This window comes from Aquila chrysaetos, chromosome 6 (assembly GCF_900496995.4).
Source record: "Aquila chrysaetos chrysaetos chromosome 6, bAquChr1.4, whole genome shotgun sequence".
In the NCBI taxonomy this organism is placed as follows: domain Eukaryota; kingdom Metazoa; phylum Chordata; class Aves; order Accipitriformes; family Accipitridae; genus Aquila; species Aquila chrysaetos.
In genome coordinates, this window is record NC_044009.1 from 6,065,747 (window position 1) to 6,084,103 (window position 18,357).

Below are 18,357 nucleotides of genomic sequence, written 5' to 3' on the forward strand. Positions count from 1 at the left end.
TATTTTTATTTATTATTTGCAGTCACTACAAACACTAATTAGCAGCCTCCCAGGGGAATCTGCTAGCTGTGCATCCTGCTGGGCTTGAAAGCTACTGCATTCATTTTGTGTTTAAGTTGATGTTTTAATTAAACTGCCCCCTAATTATCTTAACTAGCTTTTAAATAATAACTTTCCACTGAACCATTCACATCAGCTGCTAATTGGCTCCCTTCTGTTTACATAGATCTGGCTGGCTCAGACAAATGTGGCAATGGAATGGCAGGTAGGTTTGGGAAAGGGCTACGCTCCTTTCATACACTGTGCTTCTGTTGTGTTTGCCTTCACCATAATGAATCAGATTCCAGGGTGAAATGGAGATGGCTATGCTGGCAAGTGCTTCACCATTTATTCATATGCTGTGTGTGATGAGAGTATTATATGCTCACGTTTCCACAAGTTACTCCATCTACAGGGCATCTGATCACTGGCCCAGTGGCAAATTATTCTGTTTCTGTGTTCGCCCAGTTCAGACTAATTCACAGTGCATAATTAATGGACCTTGACCCTGGCTGGGAGCAGGGTCAGTTCTTGGCACAGACAGTGGCATTAATAATGTATGGAGTGGCTGCTGCAAATTGTAGAGGTCACCACAGAAGCTCAATATTTCATGGGCTTGCTGTGTCTTGCACTCAGTAGAACTGGAAGGAGGAGCAGCAGCATATCCAGAATTCCAGGCATCCCTCAGTATGCTGATGTTCTGCTGTCCATGCGGCAGTATTTCCTGTGCTGGAAGAAGGCTAGTGTTGCCTTACTCTCTCCCATTGCAGCCTTTCCCCTGCAACCCACAACAACCATTTGAGTGATGCTCTATGGTGCCAGTCACACTCCTCCCCACCACTGACTCATACAGCTGGGTTGAGAAGAGCCTGAAGTGTGGACATGACATCTGGTGCAGCATTAAAGCAAATGTGTCTCTGGTTGATGGTGTGTGCTAGGGTTTGGAGGTGTCTGTGTGTTATTGGATTACTGCATGCAGGACTAGGTGCTATGTGTGGGTTCACACACAAGTGTGTGCTTTTACGCATGCTGCAGGCTAGACCTGTGTGCACATCTGCAAATGGCTGCATGTTTCTGCAAACTGTGGATGTGCAGCCATACTGGTGAGCAAATCCATGACTGCAGACTTGTTAGCACAGGGGGATCAGATTTGATTCAGAGCTCTGTAGTCATGTGTTATTTAAATGTTCTCTGCTGGATTGCATTCCCAAGGTTCTGATCTATATATTATATCTTATGCAGTTTGTCAGCCTGGTTTTTCCTTCTTGTTTTCCTGCATTTGTTTAAAACCTCTACCACAAAACCAACAAAACATGGTGTGAAGAAAAGTGTCCCAGAGGTAGCAGGTGAATGTATGTAATCCTTCATTACTTGTGTCACCAATGCAAAACCATCCTACGTGCCATCAGCTCCCATTTGGAGATGTGTGCTAATTAGACTTTTATTACAATGTGTATTTGAAAACAATTAGAATTACAGTGCCAGCATGTGGCTAATTCAACCTCACAATGTTGATTCAGTTAAGTCAGCAACTGGTGACTTAGTTTGATTGCCAGAGTGCATATGTGTGTGAATAGCCTTTGACCAGGTGCCACTGCAGCCCCTGCCATCAGAGAGGGGGACACATACTGTTCAGTGCTCCTTAGCATCATACAGGGTCCTGTCTAGATTTTGGGGGTATAAATGTCCCAGGGCCCTTGAACATTTATGATGGGCCAGGAGAAGAAAGTGTGTATGGTGGGTGACGTGCCAGAATTGGGTGGGCTGGATACAGTCTGTCCTTCACCTTACCATCAATCAACATTTTCTTCAGAGAACAGTGGAGCTGCTATGTCAGTATTTGCACCTATGTGCTCCAGTGCCAGCCTGTTGTAACGCAGAGATCATTCAGCTAGGGGTGGAGCAGTGCAGATCTCTGTCATGTTTCTTTTGAGTCAAAACTCCAGAAGTGCTTTTAGAAGGGACAGCCCTGGAATTATTGATGTATGCTTGTTTCTGTGGCTTTCTGTAGCTTTGTGGAATGAGAGAGGACTGAGACCACCAGCAGCAAACCACAGGGCAGTGATCACTGCTGACCGACTAGAACAATTACGTGAAAGAGAAAGGCTTTCCCTTCATTGCTCTTCCCCTGATTCATCTGGCTTTGCTCCAAAGATCTCTGTTGCCAGAGGATGCTGAGCAGAACATATTCTTGGAGATAAGTGATTCTTCCCCCTTGAGGAATTTGCATTCAGCAATCCTCATCTACTGTTATTAATTTCCATGTCACAAGGCAAAATAAAGGCCTTCATCTTCTACATTTCCAAACAGCAGAATTTTGCCTGCCTTAAAGGAGAAGCCTCCTTTTGCCTTCATCACCATCTATTTTCAGATAGACTGTCAGGAAATCAGGTCGGGTTTTAGTTTAACAGAGAAGACTTGCTGTTTGTCTGTAAAGCCTTTTCTCTTTGTAAAGGCAGCACGGTTTCACGTCATAATTGTGACACGTTTAACTTCTGCAGCTGTACTTTCATGCTTTACATCCTGTATGTGGTTTTTCTAAGCTGTGGCTGTTAAATCTGGAGTTCTGGAAAGGGGGGAACAGGAAGAAAAAGGTCACGTGTTTTGCAGTGAATGGCTAGTACTTATGTGCATGGTCTCCCCAGCCTTCTCCTTTGAATGCATTGACAGGTGCCTTCTTTGGCAGCCTTTGTCTAGCTTCCAGTCTCTGCCTGGATTAATGCAGTGGTAACTCAGGTTTTAAGCACCTTGCGTACACATCAGTGGCTGTAATTGTCAGTTAAAATTTGCTACTGGAATAAAATAAAGACTCTTGAAGGTATAAAAAACTAAAGCTGGAGATAAGGAGCTGTTTTATATTGACTTTCATTCCAGAGACTGGAAGAAGAACATAGGTTTTTGTCATCTGAGCAAAGCTTTTATGCACCAAAAAGGACAGAAAAGCAGAGAGAGATACAGAGATTGGTGGGTGAACAGGAGGAGAGTGGGGAGGATGCATAGAAAATACGGTGGTGAAAGTGATGGTTTCCTGTGATTTCAATTCTATGTTAACTGACATTAAGTTGCTCCTTCTAAGGGCACCTTCACAATTCCGGAGCAGTGCAGATGTGAGCACAATGGCCCTTCAGCATTTTGCTGGCACCTAAGGGGAGCTTTTTGGGCTTGTTTAACAACACACACAGATGTCTGATGAGAGAACTACCAATTTTTGCATACAGGCAAGAAAATGAATGGGACGAACTTTGTTCCCCCTTTCTGCATCTTCAACAGAGCACAGTGAGGAATATCTTTTTCAGTGGGGTCTTTTTGTCAAGAATATGAGGAAACCTGAAGCTTTGATCTGCCCAGTGCTCACCCTGGTGAGCTGTCCTTACTGATCTCAATATGCAGAATATAGCCCTGAGTTAGCAGAGTTGAGAACTAGGGTAAATTCTTTTACTTCGAGTCAGTAAATCAAGACTCAAGCAGAAGTTTTCCACTGAAATTACTGAATATTTTGGCACCCGATTCAATAGAATCAGGCTTTCACCTTAGCAGTCTCTCTGCAAGGCACACTTTAAGCTAACCACAAGCTCTTGGACTCTGTGCAGCAATGTCTGGCTGAAATGCTACATGCTGTCCTATGCAGACTAGACTACTGTAGGACTTTTAGAGCTGATAGCATCTCAAAATAGTCCAGAAGACTATACCTTCTTCCTTTGTATCGAAATGCAACCTCATTATTTCCAAGTGTTTGTGCCAGTGGATTTGAAAGTGCAATGTGAGTTACACTGCACCATCAGTTGGGCTCCATGATTTACTTCATTCCCTAACTCACTGTACCTGTCTGTTTTAACTTTAGCTATGGCTTGAAGCCAGAACATGCTTAGGACCTCATTCTTCTTGACCAAAACCTCACATTTTCCTTCCTTTTTTTAGGGAGGCCAAGAGAACTTAATGATATTGTTCAACTTCCTTACCTTTATTTAAGACAAGCTGTGCTCATTTTCTCTGTTAATCAGTTTGAGCTAATAACACCACAATACAGAAACAATGGGACTTTGTGCCTGGACAGGAGTCAGATTAATGAGTACACTGGAGCTATAACACAAATGAACTTTGCTGTGATCACAAATCTTCTGAGAGCTCATGTGAATGCCAGGTGTTATCTAGTGCTCCGCTATCCTGGAATGATGGAGGTACAGAAGGCTCGCTGGAATTTGCTGTAATGGAGAAGCGGGTCTTTGGGGATAGTTTGATCGCTTTACAGCTTTAATGTTAGCAGAATTTACTCATTTTGGCCTGTCTGTTACACTCATTGTAAAACTCAGCTTCATTGTTAAAATGTTGTAACTGAAAAAAACTGGAGAAAGGAAAAGATTGGATTTTCTCGGTTACATAATTTTCTTTTAAAACAAACAAACCATTTTCCAGCTGACAGGATTTATGTGGGTACTTAATCTGGAGCCAATCATAATCTCTAAAAATGCAACTTCCTAGTAGCTGGCTTGCTGTAATACCTAAAGTTTATAGAATTGGTGCAGCCAATCTGGGACCCTCAGAGAATCATATCACCCCAGTTCCTTCTGCTGAGAGAAGCAGCTTGCTTCTTTTTATGACGTTCTGCCACCCTTTCAGCTTCCCTTGATTACTGTTTTCTTGAAATTAGCTCCTTAAAATTCTTATAGCCAATCTCCTAGGCCTCCCAGCTGACACATCTATCTTATGCTGCTGTTCTCCTCCTTCATAAGAATTCACACAGAGCATGTGAAGTACTTCACATTTTGTTTGCTAATAAAGACCATGGAGGGATGTTAAACGAATAGAAACCACCTTACAAGAAGATGGGTTGAAAAGATTATACTGCCATATCCTTTCTTTGATTCATAAGCTCAACTCCCAGTCTGGCAATGGTTTAAAGCTAAGTTCCTAAGAAAAACAAGAAATAGAGGTGGAAATAGAAGGCACTGTGGTTTAATGGTGAATGCACCAGCTGCCAACATTACCACCAGCTCAGTTCTGTGGCTTCAAACCATGCAATGTCTTTATGTGTTTTTATTTCCCTGTGTGTGAAAAAACATGTCATATTGCCTTTTCCTTCCCTCTCTTGTGGTAATCCCCCCTCCAAGGTATTTCTGGTATTTTATTCAGTGCACTTTAGTAAATCTGTAGCATGCAGACCTGCTTTAAAACTTGAACTACTGTGGAGATGATTGGGTAATGTCTTGCAGTTTGTTTATCTTTTATTTAGGACTCCAGGGTGAAGCATCTGGAAATCATTCCCTCTGCCATGCTCTTGTCTCTTCTTTCGGTTTATTAATTAAATATTTCTTTCTTCACTTCATTATTTCAGATCTTTAGTTGCCCCTCACATCTAGAGGAACTGAGAGAAATATTTAATTCATTGCCTCCTGCATATCCTGTTACTTGGGGAATTCCTCCTGAAAGTGCTGGGCTTCTTTGGTGCTTTGTTGAGTTGCCATTTCTGAGGAGTTTTATATTTACTCAATTAGCCAAAGGTGATTATTTATTCAACCGGAAGAAAAAAATCATAAGCAGCTGGGAAGCTTTATTTGTACTTGTGTTTTTCTTCTCAAATCTGCAGTTTGTTAAAACCCGCTGTATGCGTATTTAACAATCATTTTTTTCCCTCATGCATGCCTATTTATGAGAGGAAAAATAGACACTGATTGCATGGTGTAGCTGATTAGTTAAACAAATGCTCTGCAAGCCTCAGCCATACTGGAGCTTTCTGTATTGACCCCATATACTATTTCTCTGCACATAACAAATACCAGCGTGGTCTATATTCACACTTGGCATAAATTGGCATAGCAAGTGCTGCTGATTTATGCCATCTAAAGACGTATTTACCCTGCTAGTAATGATGGATTTCATCAAAACTCCTGATGCCACTAGCAGAGCAGATCATAATGAGAACAGGATGAGCTGGGATCAATAGCATTTTTATTTTCTTAGGTCTGCAGTCCTGTAGCAAGCACATTTTTTTCATTATTATTATTCTTTCAGAATCATGGCCGGCAGCCATGGCCAGCAGAATGGTTCCATGCACTGCACTGAGCTCTCTGAGGTATTAAGTTGTGTCTCTTGGTTACTGACGATGGCACGCAAGTCTCTGGTGGGGCCATATAAATTCACTGCAGGCCTGATAAATGGAGAAATGACTCTCCAAATACATTTTCCTAATACAGAAATGCAGCAGAGTCAGAAGCAACAAAAGAAAACAGGTTCTGCCTTGTTCTAACAAAGTTTCGCCTTCCCCGTATCTCTGGGGATCTAGTATTCTCATTATCACTATGGTGATGGTAGCAGTCACAGGCACAAAGTGACTAAATGCATAGGAGATACTCATTTATTCTTACAGGTGAGACAAATATAGAGAGAGCAGGCAGGGGGGAGTTGGCAGGGAAGATGCAATACTGCCATCCCCAACTGCTGCAGCTTGAAGACACATCTTTAGAAGAGGTTCCCAAGACACAATTAGGGAGGTAATTAGATAATCCTGTGAAAAACATCCTGGTAGCCAAGAATATTGTAGGCATGGAGCTGAAGAAGTAGTATACGTCTGTCTATGGCAGGGGGTAGGCATGAAAACTATCTGTTCTTCTTTCTAACATTGCAACAATTTGTAAAGTCTAGTCTCCAATTCTGTAAAAGTCCAAACAGAACTAAACTAATGAGAAGCGTGTTGATGAAAGTGCTATTCATCCAAAGGACTTTGGGCAGGATAAAGGGTTTGTCTAATCTGAAGTCTTGGATTGATATTATATCACAGTGAACCTAGCATTTGCATCTTTCATTTAGCTTTTCTAGATAACAGTAGCAGACAGTATGCAATGGGAATGCAGTTACAGAAAGATGCGATGGGATGGATGTAAACATAGGTGAGCCATACACACCCAGGACACCTGGAAAGCGTGTGCAGCCCATACTGAAATTTATGCTTCTGTTGCTTCTATGTGCTTGTTTGAATCTGGCTCAGGTACTCACACTGCAAGCAGACTCCGGTTACATTGCAGGTGAAGGTAACAGGATAAATCAGTTGCTGGTACTAATTTTTACGGGATAAGGGAATGCAGAATTCCACAACAATCACATCCAATTGGAATAATGTCAAGGCATAGGCAGGACTGTTTAAATTTTCTGGGTTGCTTTTTTGTCAGGGGACCTGAACGCTCCGAATTGTGTAGCAATTATGGATGTAATAACTTGACAATGTTAAATATCATTAATGACTGATCTAAGGGAACTTGCAAATGACCATGTAGTTACACAGTGTTTGCAGCATAAATACCAATTAACATTGTAGCTGTAGCTGTTTGTTCTTAGTAGATTAGATCAGGGAATCCCACAGAGTGGGAAGGAGTGTCAAATGATCTAACACAGGAGAAAAGGGTGATAATATGAAACTGATAATTAAGGGAAATCTTGGTCTTCCCTATGATACATCTGCTAAAGCAATAGGGATGCTCAGGAGTCATATGCAGAAACCTGAAAAGCAATATGTATGGGTCTATATCTACGTCTATCCATCTGTCCCTAGCAAATTAGGCAAGGTAAAGGAATTACCATGGCAGTTAGCTCATGAAATTTTGCTTTAGATTAAGCTGCAGAGGCTGTGTTCTTGGAGTAAAAGGCTTGGCACTCTGGATTTTTCTCTCAGTGATTTATACAGTAATTGTCTGCAGTATGCAGCACATACATTTGTTTCAGGAGGAAGCTGGAACATGCTCCAGTGCAGAGATAATTCTGGGCTCCCTCCAGAGCCCACACTGAAGGCCAGTGAGTGTCTGTCACAGTCACAAGCCACAGTGCTCTGGGAGCCCCAAAATGTTACACCAGCTCATCAGTTTCAGCAAAGAGTTTATATCTCTGTCTGATGCAATAGTCAGGAAGATGTTTATCACTCTCATGGAAAAAGGGAGGAAGGCAGCCAGTTAGCCAGGGTTTGGTTCACAAGGAAGCTTCGGAAGAAGAGTTTGTATATCATTGTAGACAGAAATTGCTGATGCTGTTTCTTTCCCCTTCCCTTGGCTATAAATGAGACCTGGAGAGAGGGACAGAGAGAATAAGGAAAAGGAATTGATAAAATGCTGTACTGATCTTTGGTCAATAAACTTATCTGTAATTAGGAACTACAGCAGCAGCAGGTGCACACTGTATGTTCTGCTGCAGGGTGCTCATGCTAATGGTAAGAAACCAAATTTTAATAATATTTGCATCAGCATGAATGTGAAGTAATCCCAGTGAAGTCATGGTGTTTATCATGGATTTGTACCAGTATCAAAGAAAGCAAAATCTGTCTGATTTATGTTAAGGGCCTTCTTTAATGACTAAAACTGTCTGCTTCCCTTTCTGCAGGCTTAAGGATGCCCTTGTTTTTCTTTAGTACAGGGTTTGGGGATTTCATTTGTTGGCCCAGTGGTAAACACTCTGTCCTTCCCTTCAGAGATGGTGGCCACTTTCCTGATTGGGATTCTTGATTTTATGGTCAGCTCTAGTATATGTAGCAGTAACTCCACGAGTGTTGGAGGCAACACCTTTTATGCCCGGCCTGGTATCCCCATTGCCTGCTGGGGACAGTAGTAATCAGACATTTGTATTTGAAAGAAATTAAAAGGAATAAACAAGTAGAAGTGTGGAGAGAGGGTTATAACTTGTATGGAAGAGGCAGGAAGAAGAAGAGAGGAGAGTTGCAGTGGAAAATTGAAGTGACAGGGGTGGGGCATTAGGTGATGCATGTGGGCATCTGGAGTTCTTCCAAATCACATCAGAAAAGGCCCTGTCCCAGAACTCCCACCTCAATGACTGTTGCATTAAAAAAACTGTCTAGCAAATCAATCTCAGGTGAATACTGGCAGCAAAAGGCATGTTGTAGGGTGAAGTCAAAAGACCTAGATAGATAGATGTGAATATCAAATGCACATAAGAACTGGCAAAAGGCTTTGAATGTGATGACTAGGACATAGGCATGGGAGAGCAGTACAAGAGAGGACAGCACAGGAAACACTGTACTCTCTGAATGTGTCAGTCTCGGAGAGGTGACAGCTGTCAAGACAGATGACAGCCTGATGGATTGTCACCTGCACTGACACACAAATGAGCTCTGCTTATTATGGAAGATTTTGTTTCAATGATGTGCTGCTTTTTTTCCTGTTTTCCAGTATCAGAGAGAGTTGTTCTAAATTCTGATCTCTGTTAGATGCTGTTAGTGGTTTCCACTGAAATTGAAAAGCCTTTTACGTCTTATCAGAAGCATGATTTGGGTCTAGCTCCACTGGTCTCATTGGAGTTGGTCTTCTCTGAGTGGAGTTGGAAGGATTCTATAGGCACAAATGCATGCAAGACCGCGGGATGCTCACATAACCTGGGGATGGCACTCTTATGTGGCCTCACGTTAGTGTAACCTAGCAGTTTGGAGAATCCATTAATTTTTCTTCTTCTCTTTTCTCCTTTCTCCTCCATGGACTTGAGGAGAGGTTGAACTGTAATGCTAACCACTAATTCAGAAGACATTATCTACACCTCTGCTTTATTAAACCATTCTGTTCTGCGCAAGGATTAAAAAAATCTCCCTGCCAAAACATGCCTGTTCCACTCAGTGTGTTGGCTGACAGGCAAGAGCAAGCAGCCTTGGATATGCATTGTTCATTGTCACACAGGCAAGGCAGTGAGACACGTCCTATCCCCAGCAATTTCTGGAGCAGATTATCAGGACATCGGTGATTTGTTGATGCTGTTGTGTCTTTTTCCCTGCCAGAGAAGTAACAGCAAGGGAGGGCCTGGTGATTGTTTAGTTCTGTCATAGCTAGGAAGGGAGCAGGGCCATACTTAATTCTTGGTTTATTATTATAAGCTCACGCAGTTTGTTCTTCCTGTATGTTTCTTTGTTTTGTGTGTGAATTTAGCCCTCTAGAAGTATCAGCAAACTTTTCTGCACACCTGCAGTCAGTTCACGGTGGGTAGCTCCTTAACTAGGTCTTGGCTCTGTCCTGGAAAGATGTTCTGTAGCAGGAAGGATTCAAGGTTTATACCTGACCTGCCATTCCATATTTAGCCCCTGCCTTCTCTGGAAGCATCTCCAGATGCTATCTGCAGCTGTGATTCCACGATCATTGTACAAGATCAATACAATCCCAGTTCTTCTGGCAGGGCAAAGTTGATTATTGCACTCTGTTATGCATGGCTGCATTTCTGTTGGATTAGCCCGTGCAAGTAGCTCGGACTTTAAGCCCGTTTACACTTTTATGTCAGCTTACATACTGCCTATGGGAGGACAAGCAATACCTGATCCAGTGTAAAGTTAGAGCAGGGCAGACAGATAATGTACACGTTGCTTGGCAATGTGATGCTTTGTCTGGGACTGTCCTCCTAGCTGGGGAGAGTACAGAGTTTGAACAGAAGGGACATTGTGGAAGAAACCTGGAAAGGGGGAGGGAGACTGGCTAAGTTGAAAAAAGAATGGCAGAAAGAACTAGAGACAGAAAAGCAAACAGGACCTAATCCTGTATTGTAGTGAGTTCCCTTTAATCATAAACTGCCCTCAGCTCCCAGTGACTGCGGCAGAGGTGGCTTTTCGTGAGTATTTATATCACTTTTTTATTATTCTCGCTCCACAGTTACCGACAGGGTTAGGATGGAGGCAGGAAATGCTTAGTACCATGCTAGATCTGACCCATGGTGAAAGAGAACAATAAGGGCACAGCTCAGGGGTTGCGAAAGAGCCAGGGACAGGGGACAGACAGGAAATCTACTCTGTTGTTTATCATTCCTGCTCCATGGCCCTTTACCAAACAACAGCAAAGATCCCTTGCACCCTCCAAAGAGCAGGAAGCCATTTTACAGGAGGGGAAACAGAGGCAGGGAGAGAGGAAGGCTCCATTTTCCAAACGAGGCTATCCGTTTTGGATGACTCTGTTTCCCCCTAAAACGTGCACCAGGTTTGTGTGAGATCCTGCATGTTGCCAGAAGAGAGCCAGAAACAGAACCCAGGAGACCAGATTGCCTGAACAGGGTGTGCAGTGTCACATGCCAAAGCAGCTGAAGGTACAATGCCTCTGTCAAAGGCAGGGAGGAATCTGCAGCCGGGGTGCCAGCTGAAATAGTTAATGGCAGAAAATATTCACCTAACCCTTAATTATTTAGAACCAGAGTTAATTTTGCAGTTCCTCTGGCAGGTTTCTCTGGTCATTAGGGCACTGGCAATGAGTCTTTCCCAGCAGTCCAGCTATCGATCAATCTCTCTGAAGGCTAATGTGTCACTGATAGGTTGGAGATAGCTGTGTCTCAGGGCAGAAGCTGAGCAAGGCAGAATTTATCCATGCTCTTAAACTTTACCTTTCCTTCTTTCCTCCCCCTCTTCTCAGAGAGATGATAAAAATAAAGACACATAAACTCAAAAAGAAAGAATAATGGCTTCATCCTGCTGAGGGACTGTATTTTGAGATTTTGGCTAGCTTTCATCATAAGTGCTGCTGACTTGAAGAAATTCTTTTGATCATCTAAACCTTGGCTGGATTAAATTGCCAAATCCCATTACAGTCCTTGGGATTTACAACAGATGCTGAATGAAAGATTTATCTGTAGCCCACCAGGCCTGCATGGCCACTCTGCTGTCCCCAGAGGCATAGGGCAGCATTGGAGGAATTATCTTTAACCCCTCATCTGTTGTGCAAAGGTCTGAGAAGGTGTAGGGATTACCTGATCCTACCCAGGGCACAAGGATAATTTCTGATGGAAGGAGGTCCTGAACAGGGACACTCCATTTTCCTTGGAGAGGGGAGATCTTTTTGTGCAAACCCCAGCCCTGGAGGGACCTCCTGGAGGGTAGCAGTGTGCAGGAAAAAGGAATTAATTCTGGGCAACAGTCTGCAAGATTTGTTTGCATTAGCTCTCTACTTTCTTGCTTTCTCCTCCTGTCCACACTTTTAACATCACACAAGGGTTTGGGAGTAGTGGGAATAGCTTATATGTTATTAATGCTTGTAACCAGTGGCCAGGCTAACCGAGCCATTACAAAGTCAGCTCCATTTCATGCCCTCTTTCCACTTTCTCTGGCTTGACTTTTCTGCTCTATTTGTCTGAAACGAACAGAGATGAAGTGAAATGACTTACAGCCTCTCCCTGTTTCATGCTCAAGACCTAGAGGGAGAGTAGAGTGTTACTGTGTCTGGCTCACAATTTGTGGCTCTGCTGCAACACAGCCTTTCCCTAGCGAGTGCTAGAATGCACGGAATCCCCCATTCAAAACCTAATTTGCTTGGACAATCCCCCTCCTTTCTACTTTTTCTGTCTCTATGCTCTGTACACTTTTCTTCCACAGGCTCAAGTCTGCCAGATGTTGAATGTTCCCTGAGAATTCCAGCAGTGCACAAGACTACACAGGGAGTCCAGATGTGATAAGTGAACTAATACTTATGTGCTTCCTCACTTAGACCCAGAGGGATCTTGGGAACTCAAGAGGATCCTTGCCCAGACTCCAGGGAATAAGCAAAGAGGCTGCAAGGAAAAAAGGACAGTGGCATTCAATTTGATGAGGCTTTTTTCTCTGGGACCCAGCTGTAGCTTGCATTGCAATTGTAAGGTAGACACACAACATCCATGACCCCAACCGAGATGAGATATTGTAGCATTGCTGCTGTTGAGGCTTCTGTTTTGCCATGCTGTGTGAAGAAGTTGGGAGTTCTGCCTGGAGTCAGCCAGCAGTGGGAAGTCACCACACGCTGGGACTGCATGAAGAACACCCACCAAGCCTGTCTCCTTGTGCTTTTTGCTGGTTGAGAAATTGTTCCGGCTCTAAGTTTTAATCCTTTCCGCATAGAAGCTTCCAATTGGTACAGCTCATTCTTCCTGCTTAGCTAAATGTGTTTTCAAATACTAGCCTGAAACTTAGCGGATGGTAATTACACTTTGACATTAATATTTAAACCACAAACACAGTTAGCACTCTAATACCGTCCCCAAAGGCTACTGCTCATTTAAGTTTCATCCTTATGAGACTTAATTATTGTCAGGGATGAATCCTAAAAGGCAAGAAATATTACAGCTTGAAGACTAAACATTACCTTGATTATTAGAGGTACAAGGTTTGGGCACAGAGTATGGAAAGGGCCTTGGCTATGGTGGTAACATTTATACTGCTACTAAAATCTGGTGAGTTTTTAAATCCTAAAGCCTGATTTTAAATGGCTGCTGAGATTTCTTTGTACTTACAATTATACAGAGATCTCAGCATTCAGTTAGTTTAGCCAAAGAATAACTTTGCAAAACTTAGATGCCATTGCCTGTTGTACAGGTGGAGAAACAGCAGTGTTTTGAGGGCCTGACCCAAGGCAGCATCCGGACTCTGTAGTCTTAGCCTTCCCCTCTCTGGAATAAGTAGCTGAGGTGGTGAGAGTAGCAAGTGTCTGATGTTTCAAGCCTGCGCTTAACTATTCTTCAAACTATTTCTCCAACGTAACCTCTTTATGGACTTTTTATAAGAAAAAAACCAGATCACATATTTTCAAATCGGTTTGTGCAGCTGCAGCTAAGTTCCCAGGATGCGAAGAGCTAGCCGGCCATTTTAGATGCTTTTTTGCATTCTGAAACACACTTTATTGTTTGCAATACAACAGCGCAATCTGTTACAGAAACACCAGTAAAAAAGTTAGATTTTTCTGCTGGTGTAACTCCAGAAGCATCAAGAGACTGGGCTGGCTGTGAAGGCAGTTTGGCTAAACACCACTGACTTGATTCTCAGTCAAAAACGAGCCTGTTCAATTACTCTCTGGATGTCTCAGGTCTCTGAGATAACAGCTGCATGCTGGGTGAGAGAACAGTGAGCTGGAGCAGGGAGAAAGAATTCCTTGTGTGTCCCTACGTCGACAGGCATCCCCAATAAATATCACCCAGCAATAGGATGATAACTGTTATTGAGGAGACAGGCTGCTATTGATAAAAGCTCATGCTCCCAGGGTCGTCATAGGGGATGTATGAACTCAACCAAGTTCTGCCCTGAAAACCAGATAGTGTCAGAGGATTTTCTCAATCAACAGTCAAGATTTGTTGTCGTTAGCAGGCTTCAGATGAAGGCTTGTATCAGAGCCAAATCAGGTGCAGGTTAGAGGCTGTTTTCTGTTGTGCTGCATTAAAGGAGGAGTTAGTGTGGTTAGACTAGTTCATGGCTGGAGTGTATCAGGATCAGGGCATGTGTACAGAGGTGATTCTCCTTCAATTCTCCTCCAGCTGCACTTCACTGCATATCTCCTGATTTTTGTTTTGAGTGCAAACAGAAATAGTCACACAGATAATTAGCCGAAATCACCAATTCCACCTGACTTAGCAATAGCAGTTGTAAAATGGCTTGTTTCCAGCCTTCTGAAGGGAAATCATGAATTCCCAGAGGTCTGATCAGAACTGAAGCCAGGTTTAAATTTGCCACCTTCTTGGAATTGGGTCTTGGACGATGTTGCACAGGACCCAAGCTTACTCCAAAATTTTGCAAGTCTTGGCAAGCCTCTGGCTCAGACTGGGATGAATTTAAAACCTGAGGCTGTACCCCGAAGTATGTGAGCTTTCCTATTTTGAGATGTCATTATTTACATTTTGCGTGGTTCTAATAAAAATCATAGCCAGAAAGCTGAATTTTGTTTTTCCTCCTGCCAACCCCCCCTATTTCTCTCAGCTTCTATGCTTTGATGGCTACTTTGTAGTAATATTGTATGTGGTGGGAAACCCAGACCTCATGGAAGGAAAGAAATCTTTTGACATGTATCTTTAGCTTAATTACTGTTTTTTTTAACAGTCTCAAAGCCTTTAATGAAGGGTGGTGCAGACTCTACCACCTGTGTCCGAGGAAAGGCTAGTCTGATGCCATCTGCTCCCTCGGCCTAAAACTAATGAGTGCATTAACTTCCAGAGAGAGATTCATGAACTTCCACTGCCTGAGGATGCTATAAGCTGTTGATGTTTAAAGAGTAACCTCCAAAGATTGCTTAGCCAGCTGTGCCCCAGTTCATTTAGAGAAACCCATCAGAAGGCTCCCATTATTCACAAAAAGGTGTGTGATTTTTCTGGGGGTGATAGCTGTGTTATAGTAGATTGAATCCATCATTTACATTGCTCAGGAAGCAGGGCTAGTAAGCTCACTCCTACCACCCTGGCTGATGATTTAAAAAATAACAAATAGAGACACAGCGGATGTGAAGTCTGTGTCCCCCTGCACAAACGCGTGATGCGTGTAGGATGCTGGAGCACCAGAGTGGCTATTTGTATATTGATGTAAATGATGACCCAAGGAGCAGTGGAACCAGGAGGGTGTAAAGAACTCACGCAAGGAAGCGAGTATCAGGAGCAGGAACAGAATTCACAGGTCCTGTTCTGCTTCCACTTTAACCGGCGTGAATGGCTTTTTTCCATACTGCCACAGCACTGCATTAATTTTCTCCATATCCTTCTAGTCAAATTAGATTTGTCCTCCCTTTGAGTGTCTAATTAGTCTCTATTTAACATGCAAGTGCAATGTTTTAAATGAGAAGCCTTGATTTGTGGAAAGAGGCATTGACGTTCAATCTATATTTAAATTCATGGGCAAACAGCCTGTGGACTGAGATACAAGCTGACAGAGTCATTGAAGTCCCCATGGAGGCTGACACTGAGAGCCTGAATCACTGGTGTGTTTACCCCCATAAATTGATGAAATAAATGCAGATTAATACAGGGGTGACTCAGATACTTTAACTTTAACCCATGTTGTTTGGCTGGCGTAGAAGTGGGGTGCACATTAATGTGCCTGCTTTGAATGTCCTAGCTTGTTTTGCCTTGTATCTCAGTTGAATGCTGACCCAAACTGTTTCGTGTATATTTTTCTCATTTTTAAACACCAAGCCTCAAAATTTTCCAAGTAGCTCTTTGGGGCTTTAGCCATGTGACTCCCATTAAAGACAACAGCAGTCACGTACTACATTCTCATGTGCAAATTTATCCTGAAGCATCGTGGGATGCAGCTATCAGGAACTATTCTGGTTTTTGGCACTTGCCAGTCAGAGAAAGGTGGTGAATTTCCCTGTTGTGTTGTCTGGTGAAATGTTATGCTGTGTGAAGCTGTTGAGCACCTGCTTCTTCACAAAGGGAGATGGTTGAAACTGCTCCCTGAGGCCCTGTAGACACTGCTAAAAAGATAAGCAGGGAGCTGGGGTCAGATGGGTAATTGCGAAAATGAGCAATGTGCTAAGTGCTCGCACTTTTTAGCATTGGAGCTTTGTGCACAGTGAGTTTAATGAAATTAAAAAATGACAGAAAGCAAGTTTTTGTTGTTGCCATTGGAGCTGACATTCTCCTAGAGAGTGTGATGTTAAGCACTAATGCAAAGAACTGCACAGCAGAGCCCATTTCCTCTACACAATCTTTATTATGTGTAACACACAGCTTTCAGAACGTGGTCTACTGACCCCTTATTTGTTAGCCAGCTGTGTGTAAACAGATGTCTGGGTAGCATTTTGGTAATATTTGAGATGCTAGTGACCCAATGGTGGCTGGTACAGAAGTTTGGGCAATGACACAGCATATAAAAATGAAAATGATACAGCGCAGTTTTAAATCTCATTTTGTAAGAGACGTGGCACCATTTCTGAGGTGCAGAGGTTAGATTTTTCCCTCGGATGAACGTGCCTAGTGCTTTAAAGAAAATATTGAGCATTTTCCAAGACCCACTTCTTCTATACGTGGGTGAGAGGAGAGGTGCCCTGGGAATACTGACGATCAGACCAACTCAATGAAGGGTCCAATTCCGCAATAGCACCTGACTCTATTTAAGCAGTTGGATTTGTTGTGACATAAAATCCTATTGATAACTCTGAGAGAGACTTGCCAAGAGATAATAAAGAATAAAAGTGGAAGAGTGTTCGTCTGCAATTACCTTAGCTGCTTTTAGTAACAAAAGAATGAATAATTCTGCATGCAAGTGAAGCTACGCAGAGATTAATTTGGCCTACAGCTTTATTTTTTTGTGAGTTCTCTGTACGTTTTTCTTTTCAAAGTCTATTTTTCTGCTCACTATTTGCAAAGAGAGATTGACCATGACACAGAATGAGCACATGGTAGTTTTAGGAGTAGTCTGACATGACCTGTTTATCCTTTGATTTTAAAAGCACACCAGATAGAACTATCTGTCTAGTCCTCCTTCTGTAATTCCCTCCTTTTCTTGCTTTTTTCCTTCTTCTTGAAAATTATAATAGTAAAATTGCACTGGAGCTGAGATCTTCTTGGCCAAATTGTAGCACAGGAGTAAGCTTTCTGCGCCAAGACGTGAAAAAGAAAACCTCAGAGGAAAGGATATAGGGAGTCAAGATGGAAGTGCTGATACGACCTTAACTCTAGTGTCATCCACAGCAATGCTTTAATTTATTCAATCAATTTCAGGGCCCTTAGGCTGGGAAAGGATAACACTAGGATATTAAATCTGTCCCTCTCTCCAATCTGTCACTGGTGTGTCAGAACACATTGATTCTTCTAGTCCTGCTTTTATTAACTGTCTCCTCAATGTGGCCTCTCAGTCTATCACACACTAACCTGCAATTGCTTGCTGAGTCCAAGACCCCTGGAAAACCTCTGGATTCTCTGCTGACCCCATTTTTTAGCACTGTCAGTGCAGATGTGATGACCTGCTATTACTGTATGTCATTCATCCCCACATACCTGGGAATTGCCATGGAAGACTAGACTGGAAGTCTATTTTGTCTTCTAATCTCTCACAGACTAGTGATAGGTGCATCAGAAAAGATGTACTGTACCTAACTAACTGTGTCATAAATCCCATGGCATGAGGAAGGGTAGTCTGAGGGATGTTCCTCCCAGATCCCCATTGATGATGGTGTGTGGCCTGCAGGGTGGGAGCTGATCATCCTTGTCTGCAGCTTAGTTAGTTCAATTGCACATGCGATTCCTGCAGATGGCATTTCCAGCTTGCAGCTGCACTGGGCCCTGGGGCAATCTCTGTCAGGCAAGTGGCTGCCTAGGGCAGTAAAAAGTTTAATAGTTGTTCACTGTGCAAACAGCTCAGAGCTGAAGGGCAGGCATTTCCCAGTTTGACTAAAGTGTCAAAGCACCTAAGGCTGGCCTGACTGTCCCTAAATTAACTCCGTGCTTAAGAGTATTATAAAAATGGCTAAACTCATCCCTCCTATAGCTTGCTTAGTATGGATCCAAGTCCTTTTTAAAGGCTAAGTCTACTTGTAAGCATCCTGTGGATTAGTGTCCAAAGGTACTAGTGGTTGATGTCGCTAGTTTTTTGCATGTCCACCTTAGTGGCTAAAGCTGGCATACATTTATGCCTCTGCA

At 42.8% G+C, this 18,357-nt stretch overlaps 1 protein-coding gene across 5 annotated transcripts in view; it reads left to right on the forward strand.

The window, feature by feature from the left end:
• UBIAD1 (UbiA prenyltransferase domain containing 1) overlaps window positions 1-18,357 on the forward strand; it is a 105,223-nt gene that overhangs the window by 65,903 nt on the left and 20,963 nt on the right. The window contains exons 5-6 of one of the 5 annotated variants that reach the window (XM_041124608.1): window positions 227-265; window positions 12,362-14,605. The exons of 3 other annotated variants lie outside the window; for them this stretch is intronic. In XM_041124608.1, the coding sequence (XP_040980542.1) occupies window positions 227-265; window positions 12,362-12,394 (72 nt within the window). In that variant the 3' untranslated portion in view covers window positions 12,395-14,605. Of the gene's footprint in view, window positions 1-226; window positions 266-6,048; window positions 6,111-12,361; window positions 14,606-18,357 lie in introns of those variants that run through there. One more of the 5 variants, XM_041124610.1, reaches the window with a different exon arrangement.